The sequence below is a fragment of the Electrophorus electricus genome, chromosome 16 (genome assembly GCF_041902795.1).
Source record: "Electrophorus electricus isolate QZ-2024a chromosome 16, ASM4190279v1, whole genome shotgun sequence".
In the NCBI taxonomy this organism is placed as follows: Eukaryota; Metazoa; Chordata; class Actinopteri; order Gymnotiformes; family Gymnotidae; genus Electrophorus; species Electrophorus electricus.
In genome coordinates, this window is record NC_137512.1 from 13,934,130 (window position 1) to 13,946,229 (window position 12,100).

Here is a 12,100-nt window from a genome sequence, read left to right on the forward strand (position 1 = left end):
CTTATTCCATGCTTACAAATCTATGCCTAAGGGTCTTTAATTAGGTCTTATCTATACCTTTGCTAATACTAGAGGGGCCTTAATCCTTATGTATATAAATTATGTATAAGAATTAAACAAATAAAATATTGCTGAGAGTTTTGCTCAGTTCTAGCAACAAGTTAGAACTTGCTAAGAAACACTGAGCCTCTGGGAATGTAGTGGAATAAATCTGTTATAAAGACCATATGGCTTGGTACACTGATAAACAATGTCCCAGACAATGTCTAGGGAAAGAATGCAGTCACAAATACAAATAATATTGAGTGCGAGGGGAGAGAGAAGACACAAATGTTATAAGGCATTTGTGAGCACAGGGTATTATCCTTATAAGGGTCATACAGGATATGTGTATGTCTTTCTGAAGGATCCATCAGAATCCTGCAAAGCAGAGCCTTTCAGCCTCAATGCTCTGGAGCCTTTGTAATTAGCTCATTGGTACATATCAACTGGCAGTGTCTACAGTACTAGTTAATCAATGGCAATTTGTGCTTAGCAATTGTAGATTTAATTAAGCTCTATTAAGCTTTGGCTTTCTCTTTCTCTAAAGTTTCTCTAAAGGGTGGAGCAGAAAATGAATGTTTGTTATGTATTTGGAAAGCTAAAATAATAAGTCCATAACAGCTAAGCATCATACAAGCCACATACAATTTCACACTATTCTGATTGCCAAGCCCTTTTATCTGACCCTATTACATTTCAGTGTATCTCTGACACAAATAAGGAACAAGTAGCCACCTGACCAGCCTCTTCCATCTGTGTATGGAAAAACACAGGCTGGGCCTGCAAAGAATGCCTACCTCTGGGGTTGTTGAGCGAAGCCGCCGTGGCTTTGCTGCCCTCACCACAGTGGCTCTGGTCGAACGGCAGACACTGCTCCCCCGTGCCAGCCACTACCTCCATGTTCTTGGCCAGGTCCTTGGGCTCGCTCAGAGTCTTCAGGCGGTAAACCCTCCTGCTGCTCGTGTCCGACAGGTACAGCACCTCGTTGGCGGGATCCATGGCCAGGTAGTATTTATGGGCCGGGCTGGTGCTGTGTAGATGCACAATCATTCCTGGTTACAATTCTGGTCACCTCAATCATGACTTGTGTTTGCAGCTGGCCTCAAGAAGAGGAAAATGGATTGGTAGTAAATCTACGGCCGATCAATCGTCAATCAGCAGACCAGTTTGCAATTCAGAGCCTGTGATCAAATATTTAGGGGTCTTAGTTTAACACACCACTCAAAGACCACAGGGGCTCACCACATACTAATCTCTAATCCCATGACATTTTAAAGGTGATATTTTGGATGGTACAGTGTAACACCAGTAATATTCAGCAGCAAATTCTGGTTTTCTTCTGATTTCATTAGCTCTACTGGAGCAGTGCATTCGAACTGAGAGGAAGACTGCATCTCAGTGTGATGGCTCAGAGCATTTAGTCATTTCACAGACTCATTTAAAAATCATCCCTTTGCTCCTAGAGCTTTTCAATAAAGGGGGTAAATACAGCCACAGTCAACACAAAATGAATTAACTTGTCACTGCTTATATATTCATTGGATTTCCATGTTTTCTATCTAACTGTGCTGTATGGCTACTGGAGCGAGCATCTAATTAGATTATCAAGCCTCTAAGGTGATGGCAGCAACCACAGGCAAACGAAATGGCATGGTCAAGAATAAACAAGACAATTAAAAACGCATCCAGAGCAGGGAGGATGCATTTGTTTACACACGTCTGAGGCCAGTCCCCCAGGGAAATGCCATCACTGTCATTTATCACAGGGAGTAGCGCATGACAGAAAAGACTCCATTTCAGAGGTGTTTTGTTCATTAGAAAAAGGAACGCGAGAAAGAGAAAGAAACACCCCAACCTCAAATCTGCTACAGGAAAAAGAGCACACTCTCACTGCCAGAGCACTGTTTGGAGTGGGGGAAACATGTATTGTCTTTCCCTGTTTATTGTTTCAAAACTGTGCAGTGCTGAGCACTCTGGGCTTCTACAAGTGGAGCAAAAAGCTTTGAAAGCTACATAACCATGAATAATTAATGTTTCCTTTTTTTTTTATATTAAAGATAAAAAAGTACATGGAATAAAAGGGAAGAAAAGTCAGTGGGCTATGAATGGTCAGACAGGTTGAGCCGATGGCGTGCGGCTTGAGCTGGGGACTATCAGGAGAGGTGAGTCTTTTTCCAAAGAGCTGAGCACTACGGAACCTTCAGCAGCATATCAGACGGTGCTACTGGCGGGATGTCATGACACACTCCCCATGAGAAAAAGTCAGTAAGCAAGTCTCAAGTCTTCCCCCTCATACTGATCTCTGGCATGAAGAAACACACGCTGCAAGCTTCTCTCATGCAACTACACAGAAACAGAAAAAAACTCTGCACACTGAAAATGCCTCTAACAGGCCTGCTTAATATTCCTCCTTCATCTCCTTGACATTTCAAAAAGCTTTCCTGGACAGTATCCAGTCACCTAGTGTAAAACTGACTGTAAAAGAATCCCGATGGACCCTTGGCACCACCTGTCATGGCATTCGGAACTGTTGGCTGGAACAGAACCGGACAGCATCGCTGGACCCGGACAGGCACACACATTTTTCCCCAGAGAGGAAGAAAATGTGGGCGATCGAAGCCAAAAACTTGGCTCGACAAATACTGTCTCATCTGGGGAACCTTAATTAGGCTGCGCGCTCCTGCTCCAGTCAGCGTTCCGAGCACGATTGTGCAATGGCGGAGGTTTGTAAAGCGACGCACGGGTGCTGTCGTCTGGCCCAAGGCCGTCAGCGGCCGTCTGCCGCTCTCGCTGGCCACGAGGGGGACTGGCCTACTTTCTGAGAGATTCTGTGGGATTCCAGCCTGAATCTGTGATATCAGCTGCACTCCTGACATTTTTTCCCCTCCAAGATGGCATCAGCCTTAAATCTTCTTCACCCTGCCTCTGGCTTTCAAATGCAACTCAATAAAGCTGGATATTGACTGACAGTGCACATCTTGCTAATCCTGTGGCTGACAGGGAAGTGATGGGGGAGTTTGGAGAGTCCCTTGATGAGGTCTATACTGGAAAAATGACAAAGCCTTTAGTAGCTGGACAACGTCTAAGTAGTATCTGGGCAGGTAGTATCTTCCTTCACAAATTAGATTAACTGCAGTTATTTAATGCAACTGCAATCATTGCAATTATTTAATGCCATACATACCTTTTAAACATTTTCAATAACTCTGAACATTTTCGACATTTTTGAAGAACTCTGAATGTGAAAACTAGGCAAAGTTATAAAATAAAATAACTTATAAAATTTATAAAATATCATATAAAATAACCAGCAACACAGCCTATTTTATTAATGTACAATACCAAAACCTCCTTCAGCCTGCACATTACATAAAAAACCTTTATCTCTATAACCACATAGACCACTGAACATATATACCACAACTAACCATATATAATTTACATTTTCATTTACAGCATTTAGGAGAGGCTCTTGTCCAAAGCGACTTACAATAGCACTTAGTTGTCATCATGAAATCCTCATACTACTATACTAGGCCTGATTCTATGGTTACTATTAAGCTAGAACCCTCTCAAAGGGAAACCATACAAGGAAAGTAAAAGTATTTATTTTTTTCTTCATAGATAAGTGTGTGAAGGAATGTTAATTATTCTTGTGCACTGAAGTGACTGGATCATACAAGGGTTTCTTGAAGAGGTGGGTCTTTAGTCTAAGTTTGAAGACAATTGGAGACTCTAATGTACAGACAGGTAGTGGGATTTCACTCCTGCTAATATAGGAAAGTATACTGAGGTGATGGTTTGTGTCGTGCCTTGAAGGGTGCGTGATATAGTGTGTGGGGAGATTACTTAGTAATATTAAATATAATATTAGCAATATTAATTATGTTAACATTTATTAATAAACTTTATTATTACCAGAGGTAACAAACAAAGTTCTCATTGCATTATTTAAATGAATAAATAATCTAATGTTTAAACTAATCTAAATGTAAACTCATACCAATGCAAATACAGTCTCGCTTATGCTATCAAGTAAACAAGTACGTAATATTTCTAAAGCTACCAGTAATTTTGTATCATCTATTTTGTATAATATGTAGTAGGAGTGACCTGTTTGACTCATCCCTCACTGGGGAAACGTGGAGGGAGTGCAATCCTACCTGTGTCTCGTGTCCCTGTTCCTGATGGTTACGCGTTATGAGGAGAGAGAACAGGACAAAGTTTACCCTCACATTCACACAGCACCAACAATATACAATATCCAAATTAAGATTTCAAAATACACTAAAGGATTAGTACACGACTGAGTGATTTACACCAAGCAATTTCTACATGCCCTTAATATTGTGTTTCCCACATTTGCAGTCATTATAATTTTGGCCACAATGTCATCTCGAGTTATTTGCACATTGTCTTTGTCCATGCTCCCCTCCACGCTGACAGCTCTGTGAAACACGTGAGGCTGCCTTTTTCCCAGGAACAATTAACAATTAACAATGAGGTGTCAAAGCAAACGCGGGGGCCAAGGATGGTCTTAGAACGCAGCAGAGCTTGCGTTACGGATGGGGGGGCCGGGGGAAATCAAAGAAGGAAGGAGGAAAAAAAAAGCCTTTTTTGTGTGTTTTGTTTTACTTGAGCTCCAGGATGTTGTAGGTGTAGCCGCTGGGAAGGATCCTGCGCACGAAGTTGAAGTCACCCACGTAGACGCTACCGTCGGGACCGCAGGCCAGCGCCACGGGGGCGAAGAGCTTGGTCTCCACGGCGACACCGTTGCAACCTGAGCAGGGGATGGTGCGGTAGTATCCATTCCCCATCACTGTACTGATGACCGGGGGTTGCTGGGAGATGAAGATGTTTTCTCCGTTCCCTTTGTGCAAGATACCTGGGGGGGGATACAGCTTTTGTCAGTGCCTGAGTCTAGACATTTTTCCAGTGTAATCCTGTCAGAATGCTGATCAGAATTTGTGTACATTTGTATCCCCACAACTGTGTGTCAACTAAAACATTAGAAGAGGGAACAGTAAAATATGAGATGTGATGTATTTTTTTTCTGTACAAAATGGCTGTGTGGTTACTAGCTTTCTGTTCGTTTTTCTTTTGTTTTGTTTTCAATATCATCTTATTTTATAGCCATCCTTGCTCAGATTTACCTTTTAACACTTTATTAGCATTTATCATCAAACATCGTATTCTGACAGAGCTGTATGATATTTCTGTGCTCTCCTGCACTGTTGTAACTGTGCTTATGTTGTTACTTCTAGTTGTTCTAATGAAAAATGGCCCAGTCTCTCATTAACTAAGTGGAATAATTTGCTAATAAATTGAAATGTTATTTAAACATTGTGGTGGAGTAACTGCGGTCAGAGAACTATAGCTGTGAATTGGCCCTCATGGAAGGCATTTAACCACACAGGGAGCCAGGGGGACTACCCTAGAGATGACTCATTTGGGTCATACAGGGCGGAAGAATAAGCTAAATGAAACTATGCATAAATAACATGCAAATGAAGACAGGGGACTCTCCTTTAATCACTCAGATGTTACTTTCAGTCCACTGTCTCAACCGAAATCTGCCTCTTACTATATGCCATTGGGCCCCAGCAAAGACCAAAAACCCATTCCAGCTCCCTCGCTAGTCTTCATTATCAGGTTGTATTATTCATGCAGTTACAATAAGCTTTTCGATAGGCCAATTAGGATGTTTTCATATTCATGTACATATTTAATTTTTAAGCTTTATGTATACACCTTTGTGTGTACAGGGACAAGTAAGTATAGTATTCCTATAACATTCCACAACTACAGGCTAATTAAAAAGTTGAGTAGTTTTGCTCTCCCTAGAGCTGTGATTCGTTCAAGGAGCTTGTAACTCGTTAATTGTGCTGGGCGGCCAACGCGTGCAATGCCACTCGGCAGGACGTGCAACCAGACAGCACCCCCTCAGCGCCTGAGTCGGCGCCTTCCACTCTCACCACTCTGAACGTTGAGGACGTGGTGTTTGTCCACGGTCCAGCCGCCCAAGTCTGAGCCCATCATCTCAAAGCCCTGGATTAGAGCGGTCCTCCTCTCCCACAGAACAAAGCCCGGGCAGGATTCATACTCGTATCCAACGGACACTGCGCAAATGCACATGGCCACAGACACACACACAGACACACACACAGGCTGTGTCAGATGGCCATGCTGGCAGGGCAAGAAACACCTCAGAGCACGGTGTGGCACATCTAAACATCAAGTTTCTTAATCAGGCAGGCCCGCACAGCGGCCAGCCCCCGGCAGGTCCGTTGCACACGCCTGTCCTCGCCAAGCACTGGCCGTATTGACGGCAGCGTGATTAATGCTATGATTAATGGAGCTTCAGTGTCCAGTAAAACTGCGGGCTACGGCCATAGTGTTGAAATGTGGCCACCAGTCCACTCCCACCTCACTGCCTCTGCCTCTCACTCCCTAGTCGCCACAGGTCTTTTCAGATGCCATCTTTTCCTGGAAGGTCATATAAAATGCATTCTTAATGATTTGACCACAGGACTAATTGTTATGAATGAAAGTCTAGTGGGGAGGGACTATGAATAACTAGCCCTTAACAGCCCTCATATGGCTCAATTAATCAACATTAGAAAGTTAAATAAATAAACACAAATTAAAAAATATATGAAAAACACATGGGGCATATGGGGAAATAACAAATAAATAGGACTTTCCACCTTGTAAAATCCTGAAAAGCCTGTTATGACTACAGAGATCATCCCACTGCTCATGTCCTCTGTAGAATTAGGTCATTCTATACAAGATGTTTCCTGTGTATGTGTGCACGCGTGTGTGTGTGTGTGTGTGTGTGGGTGTGTGTGTGTGTTTGGGTGTGAAAAAGATGAAAAAAGTTGTGGTAGAGACCAGAAGTGGGGCTGAGGGCCAGTGGGGGCAGAGAGATTACAACAGTGCAGAAGAAAGCGAGAGGAGCTTGAGAGAAAGAGAGAAATGAAAGCGAGTGAATGACAGGAAGAAAGAGAGAAAGACAGATAAGAATGAAGAGAATAACAGTGTGGGAGACAGGGAGTGAGAGACAGAGAGACGGAGTGAGTGAAAGAGCAAGCAAGCAAGGAAATGACAAAGCAAGGGGAAGTAAGTGATGGGTGCAGAGACTCCTCTCCAGCTCAGGCATGGAGAGGCCACTCTTGAACTTTGGCTGTAGGATTATATTGGATTTCTATAAACACGCCAGAAAACCCCTTGAAGGACTTCAGACTAATTGAAGTGCGAGGTGCAATGCTTGGCTCAAGCTGCTCGCGCCGCACCCACTCCGGCCCAAATATCAACTTGAAGCCGAGAAGATGGGTTAATTACATGCTATAGGGCGGCATATTGAATTCATCCTTCAGGAGAAAGCATGAAAGAACTGTGATGAGCAGAGCGGCAGGCAATCAAGAGCGCCCCCCCCTCCACCATTCCAACTGAGCCTGCGAGGCCTACTGCCACAATCAGGGGAGAGCTCTTTAAAACACCAGCGAAACGCAAGACACTTGCACACGGCTCATTACAGCACGTGCTAAAGAGCTGGGGAAGCAGCAGCTGGATATGGGGCTCCACTCAGGGCGATGACACCAATTTTCCGCTCGCACTTTGGGCCGGGTGACAATGCCCAGCCGCCGTATGACAAATGAGCCCCCGCACTTGTGGATCATGATGCCGGATCTCACCCCCGCCTCCCGACTCCTCGGGCCCGGAAGAATGGAGCTGAAAGATAACAGAAGTCTGTCTGGTTTAAGGAGCAAAGATAGGCTTCATTAGCAGCTGACGCCAGCTCAAAACTACTGCCCCTGATGTGGGAGCAGAGGCCTGCTCTGGCAAGTCTGAGAAGACCGAAGACTGAAGCCGTTTTAAAATAGCCGTAGGATTGCAACATTGATGGCCATGATCATTTGCAAAAAGAATAATCAGTAGATTAGGACGGATGCTTCTACCATACACAATAGATGTCACATTATAGTTCAATGGTATTACAACGTGTCTTCATTAAGGCATTTGAGGGATGTTTGTTTCATGGAGGGAGTAAGCACTGGCTTGCAGCAGTTCATCACAACCCCTGGGCTTACCGGCAGCCTCCGTCAGGCCCCAGACCTCCTGTCCATAGACGTCTGTCTTGTTCCAGGCCAGGATGTAGACGAGTCCGGCTGCAGCTGGGTACCACTTCTGGTAGCGTCGCCCCTCCACAGCGGCCACCACGTGCACCTTGCTGAGGCCAGGCGGCACGGCACTGTGGGTGAGTGCCACACGCAGCAGCGACTGGTAGCCTGCGGCACGTGTGCTGAGGTAGCTGAGCTTCACGAAGCTGCCTGGCACAGCAATGTCCTCCTGGACGGCCTGCGGATGAGATGGCAGGTGTGTCAGCAGATGTGCATGAAGCGTGGGCCCTCCACCACACCCACCAACGCTACCACTAATACCACCGCCCCATACAAGTCGCACGAGCCCCAGGGAAGGCCAAAGAGGTTTCTGTGTGGACCCCACTGTTGAATGAAACTGGAACCGAGCATGACTGCTCTATTTTGGCAGGATGAGTGCTGTAATCTACTGCCAATGGCATGGATTATGAACAGAAAGCAGGAGTTTTAGACAATTTTGGTATTCTAATCACACCAGATGAAAGGATTTTGCAAGGTAAAACAGATCTTGGGGAACTGACGTAACACTAGCTCTTGACAGCTCATCTTTTCCTCTTTATTTGTGTTAGCATTTAGCCAGATAATTAGTGTGAAGGCATGAAATGAATTAGGGGCCATGTGAGGACAACCAGATTGCTTCAAATTGCTCAGCACTGTAAACAACTCTATATATAATCTCATCAATCTGCATGCCAATTAATTTTTTTTTAACGTGTGACCAAATAAGTGACCTTATATGCGAGGTTAATTGATGCATTGCCATGGCAGATCACATCTTAACGAAGTCTGTCATGAATCCAGATTGGCTGGAGAACCGAAGAGCAAATATTTGATTGAACTATGAATACTAGACTACAGCTATACCAGTTTCCTTCTTTCTTTCTTTACTGTAAGAATAAAAAGTGGAGCAAACCTAACTTTAAAGAAAGTTCAGGCTCAGTGTAAACTTGAAAACCGGCTTGCTGGCACTGATTCGCTTATACCTGCAGCTCTGGGATGACAGGTCCCCGAAGGGCACACTCCCCAGCATATCGGGTGAGGGGTGATGGGAGGATGATGGGATAGGGGCTGACGAAGTTCTTCACGTCACACGATGGGGACGTGAGCTCCACCCGGGCCATGACCACCGTGTCCAGCACCAGGAAGTTGTTCCAGGGTAGCCAGACAGCGCGCCTCTGCGTTAGGAAGGGCGGACGTTGGAAGACAAGGGTCACCGCAATGGCTCCCACCATCACCAGGTCAAAACTGCAAGTAGAAGTCAAAAGATGGGGAAGAGCGAACACTCTTCTGCTGACACTACAGTTCTCAAAAGTCATTATTTTTCCTTGGATCAGAGAGAATAAGGAGTTATTTCATCACGATATCCAAGTGCACAAGTCAATTATTATTATAAAAATCAAGCATGGTTGCGTGTACCTGCCATCCTGACGGCTGATGGTGTAGCCGTACTCCGGGTGCTGGTGGAAGGTTACATTGACCCCCACCAGAGGTGTACCATCCACCGCCACCACCTGGCCCCGCACCACAGCGGCTCGGCTGAGGTAGAACCACAGGAAAGTTAGTACTCTGTGGACACTGGCACTGGGTCCTGACCCACTATCAGTTTCACAGTACATCGGTTTTATTTGTTTGCTTCACAGAAGCGAGGTGACACAGTAACTGAAAATGTACAATAATGAACCTCAGCTGCTCCAGTTGTGCTGGTTAATACTCTGTTTAGAACAGGGGCACATGCAATTGAAAGAAGAAAAAAACAAAAACATTTCCATTTTTTTTTTTTTTTGTAATGTCCTGAAAACTAGACATGTCATTCTCTCATGCATGTGATGATATTTTATATAATAATGAGGCGAAGGTAGTTCAACATGAAGACAGCGACAAAAACAAGTGAACCTAGCTGTACAAAAATGAAAGAAAAAGAAATGTATGACACCTTTTATGCCTTCTTCCATGCTTGATAGACTTCCCATTTGAATAAAAAAAGAACAAAATTATACGCTTAATAAATGATATTAAGATTAAAAACCCATTCGAGACCTGAGCCGAACATGATGAACACCGTAATAGAACGCCGGGTGTCTACAGCTGGCAGGAACTGAGGAGAGCCACAGGAAAAAGCGATTTGCAAAGCAGCAAGCAAGGCGATCCGGTCCGAGCCATGCCAGCACCCCTGGCCTGCCTGTGTGCCTGCTGTATGTCAAAGCGAGAGCAATTGGGTCTCGGGGTGACACATATGTTGCCGAGCTTAATATCCGTCAGTGGCCGGGCCCACAAGTGCTCCCTCGTCAAATCTGACCTCCAGTAATAAAGACCTTCAACATCTAATGACTTCAGAAGCTCCAGCACTTGCCGCAGCAAGATTTACAGGCCAGCAAAATCTAGATTTCTGACCTCGTTTAAGTTTCCTGCTCGTTCGCGCTGCCCTTGCCCTCACTCCATGGCGCTCAGCCCCTCCCTGCTCAGAATGCTCGGCCCCTCCCTGCATGAAAAGCTTGGCCATTCCCTGCTAAAAACATTCAGCCCCTTCCTGTTGGGAATGCTCAGCCCTTTCCTGCTCGAAACGCTCGGCCAGCTCCTCTGCCCCAGCATTCGCGTCAGATATTAACAACATCTCCTGCTCACCAGCATTTCAGACAAATCCAACTGACTGAACTGAACGCACAAAAAAAAAGGAAAAAAAAAAAGAAAATGAAATAACTGAATAAAAAAGGATCATAAAACAGCAAAGAAAGCAGTGCAGTAAAACATCATGAAATGATGATATGATGTCTTGGGAAAATGGTTACAGGTTCTGGAGAAACAGAGTGTTAACCGAGTGTTTAGCAATGAGCCAGCAGACCAGAGATTGTGGCACGCTCACTCTTGTGCTTTTAAACACAAGTAGGATAAATGTGCAAGAGCAGAATTTCTCTGAGCCGCTGCGTGCAATGATTTGTTACTCAAGTGCCACACACCGCAATTGATTTTTCTGTGCAAGACAGGCTATTTAATTAATTTATTTGTTTATTTGCTAGTGTGTGGGTGTGGGGGGGTTGACTATTTTTCAAACTAGGAGAGAAAAAGATCTTTCCTCTCCTCTGGTCTTTTTTAAATAAAGGACCTGCATCATTTTTCTCCATTCAGAGGTTGAACGAAAGACTTTCCCAGAAATTTATGGAGGCATTTTTATACCTGATACAACACAAGGCCTCATAAAGTATAAATATTTAACAAACAATCTGACTTTATATGATTACATATTGATAGACATAAAGGCAGGGATAAACAACAGACAGCCATGAAAAATGCACCCACCTGCCATCAAAGGGGATGTCTCCATGCAGTGTGTGCGTGCCTGCCTTGCCCAGGAGGAAGTGGACGCGCTGGAAGAAGGCATGCGTGGTGGGTGGGGACGTGCGCTCTGGTGGGCCAGGCCTCTGCTGGAGCAGGGCAAGGGGGTCGGGGGCACCCTGACAAAGGGGTTTATTACTGCAGCTCCCCTGCTGACAGCAGTCCGGATCCACACAATCCACCAGCCCGTCTGAAAGATGCATGTACCAAGTTATCATTGAATAAAAAGACTAAAGCCAGCATTCATAACACTTACTTACAGTTTTGATAATCACACTACCTGCCAAAATTTTCTTGTTCTGCTTTCTGCTAAAAAAATTACTACTTAATGTATATCCGAGGAAAAAGAAACACTTCATTTGGGGGGGTGGTGGGTTGGGGGTTGAAGATGGTGGGAGGAAGATTTTCCTCTTTAGATGTGGACTCAAAGCGTCCACTGCTAACCAAAGCTTCCATTTGAGTCAGAGACTGCATTTACATGATTATTATCTAAATTCGAGCAGGTGGCATTCTCTGGTGATGGCAGAGTGTTCAACCTTATGCCTGGATTTGGTCTGAAAGTGCTT

At 44.7% G+C, this 12,100-nt stretch overlaps 1 protein-coding gene across 3 annotated transcripts in view; it reads right to left on the reverse strand.

Moving 5' to 3' along the window:
• LOC113574197 (teneurin-1-like) overlaps positions 1–12,100 on the reverse strand; it is a 140,583-nt gene that overhangs the window by 31,520 nt on the left and 96,963 nt on the right. For all 3 annotated transcript variants that reach the window (XM_035532295.2, XM_027004950.3, XM_081698983.1), the window contains exons 15-22: positions 11,499–11,724; positions 9,621–9,740; positions 9,188–9,449; positions 8,136–8,403; positions 6,018–6,161; positions 4,678–4,927; positions 4,206–4,226; positions 840–1,072 (exon numbers count right to left, since the gene is read on the reverse strand). In XM_035532295.2, the coding sequence (XP_035388188.1) occupies positions 840–1,072; positions 4,206–4,226; positions 4,678–4,927; positions 6,018–6,161; positions 8,136–8,403; positions 9,188–9,449; positions 9,621–9,740; positions 11,499–11,724 (1,524 nt within the window). The remainder of the gene's footprint in view (positions 1–839; positions 1,073–4,205; positions 4,227–4,677; positions 4,928–6,017; positions 6,162–8,135; positions 8,404–9,187; positions 9,450–9,620; positions 9,741–11,498; positions 11,725–12,100) is intronic.